General features: G+C 38.7%; 1 protein-coding gene and 1 pseudogene across 2 annotated transcripts in view; both read right to left on the bottom strand.

The window, feature by feature from the left end:
• Positions 1-15,082, bottom strand: part of GSAP (gamma-secretase activating protein) — a 116,188-nt gene that overhangs the window by 87,920 nt on the left and 13,186 nt on the right. For both annotated transcript variants that reach the window (XM_075558500.1, XM_075558501.1), the window contains exons 2-3: positions 8,128-8,204; positions 6,742-6,795 (exon numbers count right to left, since the gene is read on the bottom strand). In XM_075558500.1, coding sequence (XP_075414615.1) covers positions 6,742-6,795; positions 8,128-8,204 — 131 coding nt within the window. The remainder of the gene's footprint in view (positions 1-6,741; positions 6,796-8,127; positions 8,205-15,082) is intronic.
• LOC142457450 (U2 spliceosomal RNA) lies at positions 13,084-13,195 on the bottom strand (annotated as a pseudogene).

The raw sequence follows: 15,082 nt of genomic DNA, 5'->3' as shown, positions 1-15,082 counted from the left end.
TTAGTTTATCCACATTGAGAATTTCTAGTGTTTTTTGTTTGTTGGCTTGTTTGATTTGGTATGAAGAATAAAGTCTGTTTAGATCGGTTGTGTTTGGCATTGAAATTTAGCCAGGAAGGAACAGATCCTAGAGGATGACAGCACGGATCTTGGAGCCAAACTAGACCCACATTCAAATCCTGACTCTGCCACTCACAGCTGTGTTGACCTTGGACAAATTATTCAACCCCTCTACCTTCCCTTCAGTAAAATAGGAAGAGCAATGCCTGTCTCACAGCAGATCACGTGAGATGACCCATCTGGAGCATTTAGTACATTATCTGTCACACATAAAACCCACTCAAACATTAGTTCCTATAATTAGTGAGGCAGTAAAAGTGCTCAGTAAATCACACTGCTGTCTATAACATATTTGTGATGTCTTAGAGACTGTCACAGTACATCTGCTGCAGGATTCTGATTCAGAAGACTGGTAAAAGTAGTTCTTTACCTTCATTTAATCTTTCCTTTTCTATTTTTTAATTTTCTAGTTGCTATTTTGACAATCCCTAACTGTCGCAAGACGCCCCTTCACTGAGTAGCAGAGAGCATGCGCGGGGTCATTCAGAAGGAGGATGCGATGTACAGACTGCGGAACTGGAGACAAGCACAGTTGCGTTAGGCAAACTCGTAGAGGATGAAAAAGAAACGCTGACGCATGCGAGGGCACAGGAGAGAAGCTAGGGAAACATCGAAGAGTAGGTGTATTAAGAAAGTAGTTAGCGCCTGTAGACTGGGCAAACGCTGAAGGCACACTAAAATCTTGTGGTCAGAGCAGGTGAACGGGGTTGAGACAGCCAAGAGAGTGGCCTTGGAGTAAATGTGAAGGCAGAGAGGTTTTGGTTTCCTTTGCTCTGAGGGATTCCAATTTATAGGCAAGAAGAATCACAGAGATATAATCAGAATTTTAAATGCTTTGTCCTTTTAATTGTTAAATAAACAGTCTCACTGTTTAAAAGATGCAAACATTACCAAATAAAAATATCAACTCGTCCAATATGCGCACCCAATCCCAAGCCCCTTCGCAAAGGAAATATAATTATAGATGTGTCCTATAGTGTGCTTTCTAATGTGTTCTGAAGCCCTCTGAAGTTTTCTGATTTTGATATTCAAGGGGGCCCCGAAAAAAAAACCTGATGCTCATATGTTGTTCTTGAAGTGAGGGCGAGAGTGCATTTGGAATATGTTCCACCAGGTCAGACTGTTCATCAAGCTTTCTATCTAGAGCAGTAGTTCTCAACCTGTGGCTCTCGACCCCTTTGGGGGTCAAATGATCCTTTCACAGGGGTCACCTGATTCATAACAGTAGCAAAATTAGTTATGAAGTAGTAATGAAAATAATTTTATGGATGGGGGAGTCACCATAACATGAGGAACTGTATTAAAAGGTCTCAGCATTAGGAAGGTTGAGAACCACTGATCTAGAGGTTCTGAAAAGATTGTATAACAGTGTGAGACGAAAGAGGCCTGATTTGTGGCAAATGGGGGACTGGTTCTGCCACCAGGACAATGTGCCTGTTCACGCAGCCATCTCAGTGCGCCCAGTTTCTGACAAAAACCAGCATGCCTCTCTTGCTCCACACACCTGACTCACCTGACCTCCCTCAGCGCGACTTGTTTTTGTTTCCACAGATGCAGAGGCACATGAAAGGACAGAGATTTGATGACATAGAAGAGGTGAAGATAAAAACGAGGGAGGTGCTGTCAGTCATCCAAACAGATGAATTTGAAACATGTTTCCAAGAATGGAATCACAGATAGTTTTGTAAAAATAATGTAAATACTTAGCTTTGAAAAAAATTCTGGTGTTTATTGAGTGTACTCCCTCATGTATGTATATTCACATACAGAGCATAGGGTTTTTTGCAAATGCTTTCAACATATATGGAGGGTATTTTTCTAGCAACTTGCCTTTTGCATTATAACAATGCACCTCCTATAACAGTAATGTAAGGGAGCTGCAAAAAGTTCATGAAAAAAATGGAATGGAAAGATAATAAAAATTTTTCAAAGAAAATTATTTCTGTTATTAAAAGATCATTTTATTAGGGGCTTTTACAGCTCTTGTAACAATTCTTACATCAATTGTATCAAGTACATGTGTACATATGTTCACATCATTAATTTCTAAATATTTATTTTCTATTGAGCCCTTGATATCAGTTCCTCATTTTCCCTTCCCCCACTCGTAACCCCTTGATAAATTATAAATTATTATTTTCATATCTTACACTGACCGTGGTCTCCCTTCCCCCACGGTTTCTATTGTTTGTCCCCCTGGGGGAGGGGGAAGTTAGGGTTTTGTGTCGATTATTGGGATCAGTTCTTCCTTCCTCCCCTCCTCTCCCCACCTTCCCCCTACCCTCCTGGTATTGCCACTCCCATTCCTGTTCCTGGATTCAGTGTGTTGTGAGCTCTTATCTCTCTTTTTTAAATATCATTTTATTGGCAGCTCATACAACTCTTATCACAATCCATACATACATCCATTGTGTCAAGCACATTTGTACATCTGTTGCCATCATTATTTTTAAAACATTTTCTCACTACTTGAGCCCTTGGTATCAGCTCTTCATTCTTTCCCCTCCTTCCCTCCCTCATGAACCCTTGATAATTTATAAATTATTATTATTTTTCCAGGTCTTGCACTGTCCGACATCTCCCCTTTTTAAAAATCATTTTATTGGGAGCTCGTACACTTGTCATCACAATCCATACATACATCCATTGTATCAAGCACATATGTACATCTATTGCCATCATCATTCTCAAAACATTTGCCTTTGACTTGAGCCCTTAATATTGGCTCCTCATTTTCCCCCTCCCTCCCCACTACCCCCTCCCTCATGAACACTAAGCTCTTATATCTTATCTGTACCTGTGTACATGCTCTAGTTTAGCCTGAAGTGAAAGGCAGGATTGGGGTCATGATAGTGGAAACAGAAATATTGTACGTTTCATCAGTGCTATACTGCGCCCTGGTTGACTCATCCCTTTCTTGTGACCCTTCTGTGAGGGGATGTCCTATTGTCTACACATGGGCTTGGGGTCCTGCTCTGACTGTACCCACTCATCCTCAACAATTTGTTTTTTGTTTGGGGTCTTCTGATGCCGGTTACCCAATCCTGTCAACACCTCATGACCACACAGGGTGGTGTGGTTCTTCCATCTGGGCTTTGTTGCTTCCCTGCTAGATGGCCACTTGTTTAATTACAAGCCTTTAAGACCCCAGATGCTATATTTTGTAATAGTAGGGCACCATCCTCTTTCTTCACCATATTTGCTTATGCACCCATTTTGTCTTCAGTGATCGTGCTGGGAGTGTGAGCATCACAGAATGTCAGGTTGTTAGAATAAAATGTTCTTGTGTTGAGGGAGGGCTTGAGCAGAGGCCCTAAGACCATCCACTACCTCAGTGTATTGCCATATAGATATAAGTACATAGGCCAATACCCCAATTTTTATGAATTAATGTATTCACATAAGTGCACACCTATGCTTATACCTCTATTTATAGCTTTGCTTCTTAATGAATATATGAATTTCAAAAAACATTCACTGATAAGCATTTGGACAGCTTCTTATTTGGGATACTGCAATAATTCAATGAACCTTCCTTTATATTCATCTTTGTGAACTTCTACAGGTATTTTGTAGTCTCAAAGCTTCAAAGTGAAATTTCCAAAACAAAAGGTATTCAAGTGTCAGAATTTTTTGGTTTTTAAGCAATAAAAATTCTGCCCCAAACTAGCTTATGTTCAAAGACTATTGGTGTCTCTTAGTATATGATATGAGTGTATGGCTTCAAATTTTGCTTGATTCACAGAATTCCCTATTACTCAGCTTTCTAGGTCAAATCCACTTTCTGTCTCCCTACAGAAGCCAAACAGGTTCTATGCTCCAAGCCAAGTCATTCCAGACCTTACTTCACATATCACCAACCCCAGTGGGAAATAGAGTTTGTCTCCACTTCCCAGCAAAGTCCACTCATTATTAGTATTCAACCAGCTTAGTGCATACCTACTGTTCTGTACAATGACAACGGTCTGCGTAAGACAGACTTTGGGCCTCTACTCAAGTCCTCCCTCAATGCAAGAGCACTTTGTTCTAATAACCGGGCATTCTGTGATGCTCATCTTTCCAACACGATCGCAGAAGACAAAATGGGTGCATATGCAAATGTGGTGAAGAAAGCTGATGGTGCCCGGCTATTACAAGATATGGCATCTGGGTTCTTAAAGGCTTGAAGGTAAACAAGCGACCATCTAGCTCAGAAACAACAAAGCACACATGGAAGAAGCACACCAGCCTGTGTGAGGTGTTGATAGGTTCAGGTATCAGGCATCAAAGAACAACAAATCTTATCATTGTGAATGAGGGGGAGTGAGGACTGGGGACCCAAAGCCCATCTGTAGGCAACTGGACATCCCCTTATGGAAGGCTCGCAGGAAGGTGGCAAGACAGGGTGCAGTATAGCACTGATGAACCATTCAACTTTCTTCTAGTTCTTTAATGCTTCCTCTCCCCCACTATCATAACCGCAATTCTTCCTTACAAATCTGGCTAGACCAGAGGGTGTACACTGCTTTAAGATAAACAAGCAGCAATCTAGCAGGGAAGCAACAAAGCCCACATGGAAGAAGCACACCAGCCTGTGTGATCGTGAGGTGTCAAAGGGATCAGATATTAAGCACCAGAAACCCAAAACAAACAACCATTCTGATGTGAACAAGGGGGTAGGAATGGCGATCCAAAGAGCATCTGTAGAGCATTGGACATCCCCTCACAGAAGGGTCACAAGGAAGGGACGAGCCAGCCAGGGGACAGCATAGCACTGACAAAACACACAATAGTCCTTTAATTCTTTAGTGCTTCCACCCCCCCCACCCCCCACACCTAACATGACCTCAGTGCTACCTTACAAATCTGACTAGACTGGTCCAGATAAGAGCTCTTGACACACAGAATTCAGGATAGATAAACCCCTCAAGACCAGTAATGAGAGTAGGGATACCATGAAGGTAGGGGGAAGGTCAGGGGAGAAGGGGGAGAAAAGGGGAGATCACAATGATCAATGTTCAACACACACACACACACACACACACCACCCCACCCCACCCCACCCACACACTAGGAGAATAAAAACAAAAACGAGGGTGAAGGGAGAAAGTGGGCGATGTGAAATATGAAAATTAAAATAATTTATAAATTATCACGGGTTCACGAGGGTGAGAGGGTAGGAGAAGGAGGGAAAGAAAGAGGAGCTGATATCAAGGGCTCAAGTAGAAAGAAAATGTTTTAGAAACGTTGATGGTAACAAATGTACAAATGTGCTTGATACAAGTGATGTATGATTGTTATAAGAGCTGTAAGAGCTCTCAATAAAATGATTTATTAAATTGTTTTTAAAAAGGAAGAATGATCTAAAAGCAACCAAGTAACTAATGAGTAATCTATGGGAGTAACTAATGAGTAATCTATGGAAGTAACTAATGAGTAATCTATGGGAGTAACTAATGAGTAATCTATGGGAGTAACTAATGAGTAATCTATGGGAGTAACTAATGAGTAATCTATGGGAGTAACTAATGAGTAATCTATGGAAGTAACTAATGAGTAATCTATGGAAGTAACTGATGAGTAATCTATGGAAGTAACTGATGAGTAATCTATGGAAGTAACTAATGAGTAATCTATGGAAGTAACTAATGAGTAATCTATGGAAGTAACTGATGAGTAATCTATGGAAGTAACTGATGAGTAATCTATGGAAGTAACTGATGAGTAATCTATGGAAGTAACTGATGAGTAATCTATGGAAGTAACTGATGAGTAATCTATGGAAGTAACTGATGAGTAATCTATGGAAGTAACTGATGAGTAATCTATGGGAGTAACTGATGAGTAATCTATGGGAGTAACTGATGAGTAATCTATGGGAGTAACTGATGAGTAATCTATGGAAGTAACTGATGAGTAATCTATGGAAGTAACTGATGAGTAATCTATGGAAGTAACTGATGAGTAATCTATGGAAGTAACTGATGAGTAATCTATGGAAGTAACTAATGAGTAATCTATGGAAGTAACTGATGAGTAATCTATGGAAGTAACTAATGAGTAATCTATGGAAGTAACTAATGAGTAATCTATGGAAGTAACTGATGAGTAATCTATGGAAGTAACTGATGAGTAATCTATGGAAGTAACTGATGAGTAATCTATGGAAGTAACTGATGAGTAATCTATGGAAGTAACTGATGAGTAATCTATGGAAGTAACTGATGAGTAATCTATGGAAGTAACTGATGAGTAATCTATGGAAGTAACTGATGAGTAATCTATGGGAGTAACTAATGAGTAATCTATGGAAGTAACTAATGAGTAATCTATGGAAGTAACTGATGAGTAATCTATGGAAGTAACTGATGAGTAATCTATGGAAGTAACTGATGAGTAATCTATGGAAGTAACTAATGAGTAATCTATGGAAGTAACTAATGAGTAATCTATGGAAGTAACTAATGAGTAATCTATGGAAGTAACTAATGAGTAATCTATGGAAGTAACTAATGAGTAATCTATGGAAGTAACTAATGAGTAATCTATGGAAGTAACTAATGAGTAATCTATGGAAGTAACTAATGAGTAATCTATGGAAGTAACTAATGAGTAATCTATGGGGTTTTATTGCATCTTTACCTCATTTTGTCTGGTTTGGCAATCATAGACTCCAAAGAAGGTATTTCCCTTATCCTGAAAGAAAAAATTTAACCAAACACTCATTAAATGTCATTACTTAGAAAGTTAGAATGTTACTATTATACTGTTATTATTATTTTATTATTGCAATCAATAATACAACCCATGTTAACAACAGCACTCTAGAGGTGGCCTGCTCTGCATATCAGAAAGGAACAGAACCTATTATGGACTCTCAGCTCCAAACATAGCATTGGGAAAAAACTAACCTTTTTTAAAAAAAAAATCACTTTATTAGGGCCTCTACAACTCTTGTCACAATCCACGCATCCATCCATTGTATCAAGTACATTTGTACATCTGTTGCCATCATCATTTTCCAAACATTTTCTTTCTACTTGAGCTGTTGGTATCAGCTCCTCATTTTCCCCTCCCTCCCAGCCCCTCCTCCCTCACAAACCCTTGATAATTTATAAATTACCGTATTATTATTTTTCATGTCTTACACTGAACAATGTCTCCCTTCATCCACTTCTCTGTTGTCCATCCCCCAGGGAGGGGGTTATAGGTAGATCACTGTGATTGGTTCTTCCTTTCTCCCCCCACCTTTCCTTGCCCTCCTGGAATCACTACTCCCATTATTGGTCCTAAAGGTTTTATCTTCCTGGATTCCCCATGTTTCCAAAGGCTAGTCTTTTTGTACTTCCATTTATACCTTAAGAAAAGATATAGTATAGGCATTGGGAGTGGTTAGAACACGGCCAGGTTATTCTTAGAAGTAGAACTTCTATGTTATACAATTCCTTAAATGCCCTTAGATAAATGATTGAAAACAGTAGTTTGTTTTTTTTTAATCAAGAAAGTAGAGTGATACAATTTAGCACGGCAACTGAACACTGAAATCATTCTTTCATGTTTCCCAAATCCAGTAAGGTTAAAGTTTTTCCTGAGAACATTTAACTTTTTAAAGGCACCTTGTTAAGTAACAGTGCCACAGAAATGCCAACATAACTTTAGTCAGTCTGATTTTGTGAATGAATAATCATATTTAAGTTTAAAAAATAATCATATTTAAGTTTTTCAAAGCTAATAATTTAACGTAACAATTTAGGTTTAAAATATTTTACTTAGCATTTTCTTCTAGGAAATGGAATTTTTTTACTTGCACATTAAAAAAATGTGGACATTGTGTGAGATATTATGCACATTCAATATTCTTTTATTGAACAGAAATAGGACTATTTGTAAACACAAATTTCCAATCGCCATATTAAATCTCACCCCAAAAACAACAAAATCACTCACTAAAAGTCAAAGGACAAGCCTTATGCATTATACCTACATAATATATTGCATAGAATTATGTTAAAAAGAATATAAGCATACCTTATAAGTATAAATAACATTTTCATTTCTTTCAACATTTAGCACACGTAAGCTGTCATAATTGTTCTCTAAATTATCTGAAAAGACAAGATAATAATAGTAAGTTATTCGCAGAATATATTTTAAAACAAATAGCACAAATGTAATATTAGCCAAAGAACAACAACAAAAAAATACAGATAATCCCATATTAACAAAACCAAACCCACTGTCATCAAGGCAATCTGGCTCAAAGCAACCCGACTGTACATCTTTACGGGAGCAAATAGCCTCATCTTCCTCCCTCAGAACGTCTAGAGGGTTTGAACTGCCAACCTAGAGGTTAGCAGTCCCTCAGCACCATCAGGGACCCGTGATGATTCTATTTTATTATGTAGTTGAAAATCAGGCTAAGTTATCTGGTATGAGGAGTCAAAATAGTTGACCTCTGGTGAAGAGGCCAGGAAGAGTAATTGAGAGAGGTCACGGGAGGGTCTTCTGAGGAGATGATAATGTTGTACGTCTTAAGTAAACAGGTAAGCTCATTTGGCAATAACTCACCAAGCTGCATGTACTCTTCATAGGCATACTTTTCTGTATATGCATAGTGCATCGATGCATTTTATATAATGATAATTTTTGCTTTATATATGAAATATGTTTTTAGAATGGTTAAGAGAAATGGCTTTAACTAGTTCCAGGAAAAGTGAAATGGAAAGATAATAAGATTTCCCGATGGCTTGACACTTATTCATTATAAAATGTCCTCCATTACCCCTTATAATACTTTGTGGTTTAAAATCTACTCTGCTTTTACTAGAACTCCATCAGCTTCTTTGGTTAGTGTTACATGGTACCACTTTATCGCTCTTTTGTTATTAATCATCCTATGCCCTTGGAAAAGATGGCCTTGGGGATACAAATGACCGGAGTTAGCATGATACAATTTTGCAAGACTGAAACTTATTCATTAAAAATACAATTTTTCAACATCAACAGTGACTATCCACGTGGATCTCACTGGATGGAATATTCAGGAATCAAACTCACTACATCTGTTGAAAAGATGATGGAAAAAGTCAATATCATCAATCAGAACAAGGCCAAGGCCAACTGTAGAAAACACCATCAATTGTTCACATGAAAGTTCAAGTTGAAAATAAAGAAAACTAAAAGAAGTTCAGGAGAGCCAAGGTATGATTTTGAATATAGTCCATCTGAATTTAGAGATAATGTCAAGAATAAATTCACTGCATTGAAAACAAATAACCAAGATGGGCTATGGGGAGACATCAAGCATGTCATCCATGAAGAAAGCAAAACACCATTAAAAAGATTAAAAGGGAAGAAAAGATGAAAGCTAATGTTAGAAGACTCTGAAAAGTGCTCCCTAAGATAGATAAACCATCCCTCCCCACTCCCCAGGGGGACAAACAATAGTAATGTGGGTGAAGGAAGATAAAGCCTGGTGTAAAATATGAAAATAAGAAGAATTTATCATTTATCAGGGGTCCACGAGAGTGGGAGGGTGGGGCAGTGAGGTGGGGAAAAGAGGAGCTGATACCAAGGGAGCAAACAGAAAGAAAATACTTTGAAAATGATGATGGCAATATATGTACAAATATGCTTGATACAGTTGATGTATGGATGGTTATAAGAGCTATAAGAGCCCCAATAAAATGATTTTTTTTTATTTTAAAGATAGGGAAACTAAAGCAAATGGAAGGATCAATGGTATAAAATTGCTAAACAAAAGATTTTGTGCAGAGAGCAGGTTTCAATGACATGGCAATGCCTTGCGTTAGGACATCAGGAGGGAGAAAAGCATGTTCGGCGTTTCTGAAGCTCAAAGAAAACCATTTCATGCCTCAAATTGCACAACTGAACCATTCTAGGAGAAAAATACTGAACAAAGTAGAAAGGATCAATGAATACACAGAAGAAATATATCGAGTAACAGAACCAAAAATAATTGCTCACACCCAAGTTTGCAGAAGGATGATGAAAGTCCCAAACCCATGTGCAGAGTCCCCATGCAAATACGCCTCCACTGAATCCCTTCAACCACTAACAGGGATATGAACGGCCTTGCCCTCCGACACAGTGCATTGGAAAATGGATTGTTGTGATATAATTAGGGTAAATTTAATATATTGCTTTTGTTTTCCCTTTCAACCTATTTTTAATCTGGTCTAGTTTCTATTATCTTGTGCTTTCTCTTGGATTGGGTTTTTTCCTGTTTTTTATTGTGGGTTGTTGTTGGGATTTTTGTATGATTTTCTCTATAAGAAATCCAGGATAAGTAAATCCAAAGAGACAGTAACTAGATTGATAGTTCCTTAGGGCTGTGGAGGGTAATGGACAGAAGAAGGTGGGGGTGGTGTAATAAAAGGTACAGGAATGTACCTATTAAGAACATTTAGAAAATGTTCTAAAATTGATTGTAGTGATGATTACGCAATTCTTTTTAATACATTTAAACCACTGAATTGTATTGTACATGAATTATATGTAAAAATGGTTTAAAATAGTAAACTTCTGCTAAAACATTTCACACATGTACAAAAATAATAATTGCTCAACATTCAACTATTTCAGGAGGGAGTATATTATCAAGAAATGATAGTACTAAAAACAGAAGTATAAGTGGCACTAAAGGTATTGGCAAAAAACTAGTTCCAGAAACTGATGCAATAGTAATTGAGATATTTCAACAAACAGATACATGGCTGGATGCCAAGCAAGTTAGAAAATATTTACCTGACCAACCAACAAGAAGAGATCTACATTTGTGCCCATTCCAAAGAAAGGTGACCCAGCAGGATATGGAAGCTATCAAATGATATCATTAATGTTACACACACATAAAATTTTGCTAAAGATAACTCGAAAACAGTGGTAGAAGCATATATACAGGAAACTGCCAGGCATCTGTGCAGGATTCAGAAGAGGACATAGAACAAGGGATATCACTGCTGATTTTAGATGGAGCTTGGCTAAAAGCAACTAGAAAGATGTTTGTTTGTGGTTTATTGACTTTGCAAATGGTGTGGAACTGACTGTATTGCTCATAACAAGCCATTAAAAACTTTGCAATGAATGGGAATTCCAAAAAGCCTCGTTGTGCTCGTGCAGAACCTGTACATAGACTAAGAAACAGTCATTTTAGAAGATCAAAGGTACTGTGTGGTTGCAAATCAAGAAAGGTGTGTGTCAGTCATGACTGTATCCTTTCACCTCACTTATTCAATCGACACGCTGAGAAAATAATCTGAGAAACTGTACTATGTGAAGAAAAACGCAGCTTCGGGATGGAAGGCAGACTTGTCAACAACCTCCAGTGTGCAAATGCCGTCACCTTGCTTACTGACAGAGAAGAAAACCTGAAGTCCTTAGTGACAAAGATCAAGTTCATCAGAACAGATTACCCTGCAACATAAAGAAGGCAACACCCCTCACAGCTGGACCTAGAAGCAACATTATGAAAACTGGAGAAAAGATTGCTATTTTTAAATTTCCTTTTCCTTGGATCCACAATCAAAATCCATGGAAGCTCTTCAATGAGGGAATGTCCAATTATCTTACAGGTGGGTTTGGGGTCTCCACTACATACACGCTCCTTTACATTAATTTGGCTACTTGTTTTTGAACTTCTGATAGCTCTTCCCACCAACAACTCATGATCACACAGGTCGGTGTGCTTCTCCCATGTGGGCTTTGTTGCTTCCCTGCTACATGGCCGTGAGTTAGTTTATTGTGCCAACCTGGCCGATAAACACATGTGGGATTAATTAAAGGGCGGAAGGATAAATGACTCGGTTAGCCCTGCCTTTCGAGTTCTCAGGTCTCTTGATTTGTGATAGTCGTATCAGGGTGCAGGTGCCTTAGCAGTTTCCTGCTCCAGCTTGCAAGACTGACTTCCTACAAGACATCCCCAAAGAGAAGCCACATGGACCTACCCCAATGCAGCCCTGGGTGCTGGAGCAGCCGTGTGGAGACCTCTGCCAGCGCTGAGATGCTTACATGTTCACTGACTCGGCTTTCCTCCTGCAGTCGGCATCGTTGTCTGCTTTGTGAGATGGAGGAGGACTTTGTGGACTGGTGTTGGACATATGGGTTAATGTTGGACTTGTAGGTTTGGGCAGCACTGGGTTGGGACGTTTTCTTGATGCACACTTAATCTTTACATAAAACTCTCTCTTATACATGAGTTTCTGTGGATTTGTTTCTCTAAAGTACCCAGACTAATACAGGCCACTTGTTTAATAGCTGGGCACCATCAGCTTTCTTCACATTTGCTTATGCACCCATTTGTCTTCAGTGATTGTGTCAGGAAGGTATCATACAATGCCGTATTATTAGAACAAACCATTCTTGAACTGAGGTAAGATATAAGTAGAGCCCCAAAGTCCATCTGCTTCTTTGTTGCATTTGCTTATATATAAATGAATACATACACATATCTTTTTCTTCTTTCCTCTTCTCTTTTTTTCCCTCATACCCTAGGGTGCAGTATGGCACTGATGAACCCCATAACTACCCCCTAGTTCTTTAATATTTCATCCCCTTACTATTATGGTTTTTATTTGTTTTACTTCATTAATAATGTTAGATTTGCACGTGTTCCTTTGTATATTTAAGATTGGTACATGAAAGTCAAGATAGATAACCCTTCAGAAATAGTAACAGGAGTAATGGTTCCCTGAGGGCATGGGAAGAGATGGGGAAGTGGAAGGGGGGGGATGGAGAGCTGATAGTAGTGATGACTGTTTAACCCCACTTGATGGAATGGAACAACAGAATTGCATGTGAATGGATATACTGGATTGTATAAGATCTGGTTGGGGGGAGATCTTTTATAGAAATTAAATAAATAAAGGTTCCTGGAGGGTATGGTGGGGGAAGGAGGAGACAAAAAGGAGCCATTATCAAGGAGTTCAAGAAGAAAGAAAATATTTGGAAACTGTAGTAGCAATTATATAATACCACTTGAAATGATTGAACTGTGGAATGATATCTATAAGAACTCTCAATAAACTGATAAGAACAGATACTACCTTTGATCTTCGTCAAAAGGCCGAGAAGCGATAATAAGAGCTCCCAATAAAACGAGAAAAGAAAACAGAAATCCATGGAAGCAGCAGTCAACAAATGTCTTGCATTGAGCAAATCAGCTGCAAAATGCTTTTTAAAGTGTTAAAAGAAGAAGAAAAGCCACCGTGAAGATTAAAGTGTGCCTGACCCAAATATGGTATTTTCAATCACCTCCGCAAAATTGGATGATGATGAGCAGCACAGGATTGCAAAGAATCCTTGAGGAAGATCAAAGACGAATGGATTCCTTTGAAAAAATAAGAATATCAAATATACCGTGGACTGCTGGACGGATAAGGAAGAAGTGCAGCCAGATTACTCATTAGAAGGGGATCTCTGCCTCACATGATTTGGACATGTTATCAGGAGGGAACGGTTCCTGGGGAAGACATGGCGCTGGGGAGAAGGCAAGCAAAACCAAGGAAGACCTTCAACAGAAAGGAATGGCACAGTGGTTGCAGCAACACCTCTGTGGATGCTGCAGGACCGCCTGTGCGACACAGGGCTGTGAGGAGTCAGTGGCAACTGGACATCCATCTGCACAAATACAACAAGGATTGCCATAAGTCTACAGAACCTTTAACTAAACAAAAATTTCAAAATAGGAAGCGATTACTTCTCAAGGTATCTTCCATCTAGGTCTGTACACTTCTGAAGGTTATGTTTCCATCTCTCTAACTGTTCCTCATAGAATTCGACACTAATTTCTACCACACCCAAATGGCAGTTTCGGCAGCCTCGGGGGATATGAATCGTGTCGCTTTTTACTGTTCTTTGAGCTTAGAGAATAAAAAGAAGTCTGAAGTGGCAAGATCAGGGCTATAGAGTACTAGAGGTCAAAATTTCCATCAAAATTCTCATATGATAATCCTTGCTGCCCTTGAAAAATGAGCAGGGAGATGCAGGTGTTGTTGAGTTGAGAGAGGAGGGCAATTCCACTGTATAATTTTCCTGACCTTTTTATCATCAATGCAATTTTCAATTTTCTTAAAATTTTTCATAATAAACCTCCATGACCATCCTGTGTCCTTCAAGAAAATCTATCAAAATTACCCCTTTAGCATCCAAGGTAAAACAATCACTACGCCTTCCTTAAAGTGCTTGATCCATCTAAAAACTGCTTTTTTTAAAAAAAATGTAAACTCATTGCAAAGCTTCAATGATTTGAAAAGCTATTGACGTGAGTTTGTGAAAAACTTAGTACTAGCCTCAGAATGGCTTTTTCCCTTGACAGCACCTATTTTGAAGTACCCTCCCACGATTAAGTTAAGGAAATTTCTGAGAAAACCTGTTTGCAGGCATCCATGAATCACAGAGGCATGTTTAAACATGTCTTATTTAGAACAAACTCCTGCCTGTACAAGCTGGAACCCTAGGAAAAACACTTTTTAAAATTACTCTCATATAGATCAAAGCAAAGGCAATATACAACACTGTCTACCGCACTAGTCCATAACAGCCTAACTGGAAAAGCAGAATGTGCTCCAGGGAAAATGGATAAGCGGTGCTGTGTTGGAACAAGGGGGTACTATATAGCAATAAGAAAGGGTGCATGCTGTAACAATAAGACCTAAGTGACCGAGCAAAAGGAACGCAGATCCTCCAGTCCCCCAAAGATACAAACTCTATGGTTCAAGATCTACACAAAGTTTGAAAATAGGCAAGATGAATCTACTGTGCTAAGTGAGTGGCTATCAGAAGGGAAGTTGAAGGGAATGCTGGGGCTCTGTTACTATTGTTTCTTCCTCTGAGAACTAGTCACATAGTTTTGTTCATTTTTTTTTTAATGAACTGAGCTGGACACATGTTTTTTGCACATTTCTGAATGCAGGCCATCATTTAATGAAGAAAATAAAAATCCATTACATGGAACATTTAATTT

This window comes from Tenrec ecaudatus, chromosome 9 (genome assembly GCF_050624435.1).
Source record: "Tenrec ecaudatus isolate mTenEca1 chromosome 9, mTenEca1.hap1, whole genome shotgun sequence".
In the NCBI taxonomy this organism is placed as follows: domain Eukaryota; kingdom Metazoa; phylum Chordata; class Mammalia; order Afrosoricida; family Tenrecidae; genus Tenrec; species Tenrec ecaudatus.
This window is presented reverse-complemented; position numbering and strand designations above follow the sequence as displayed.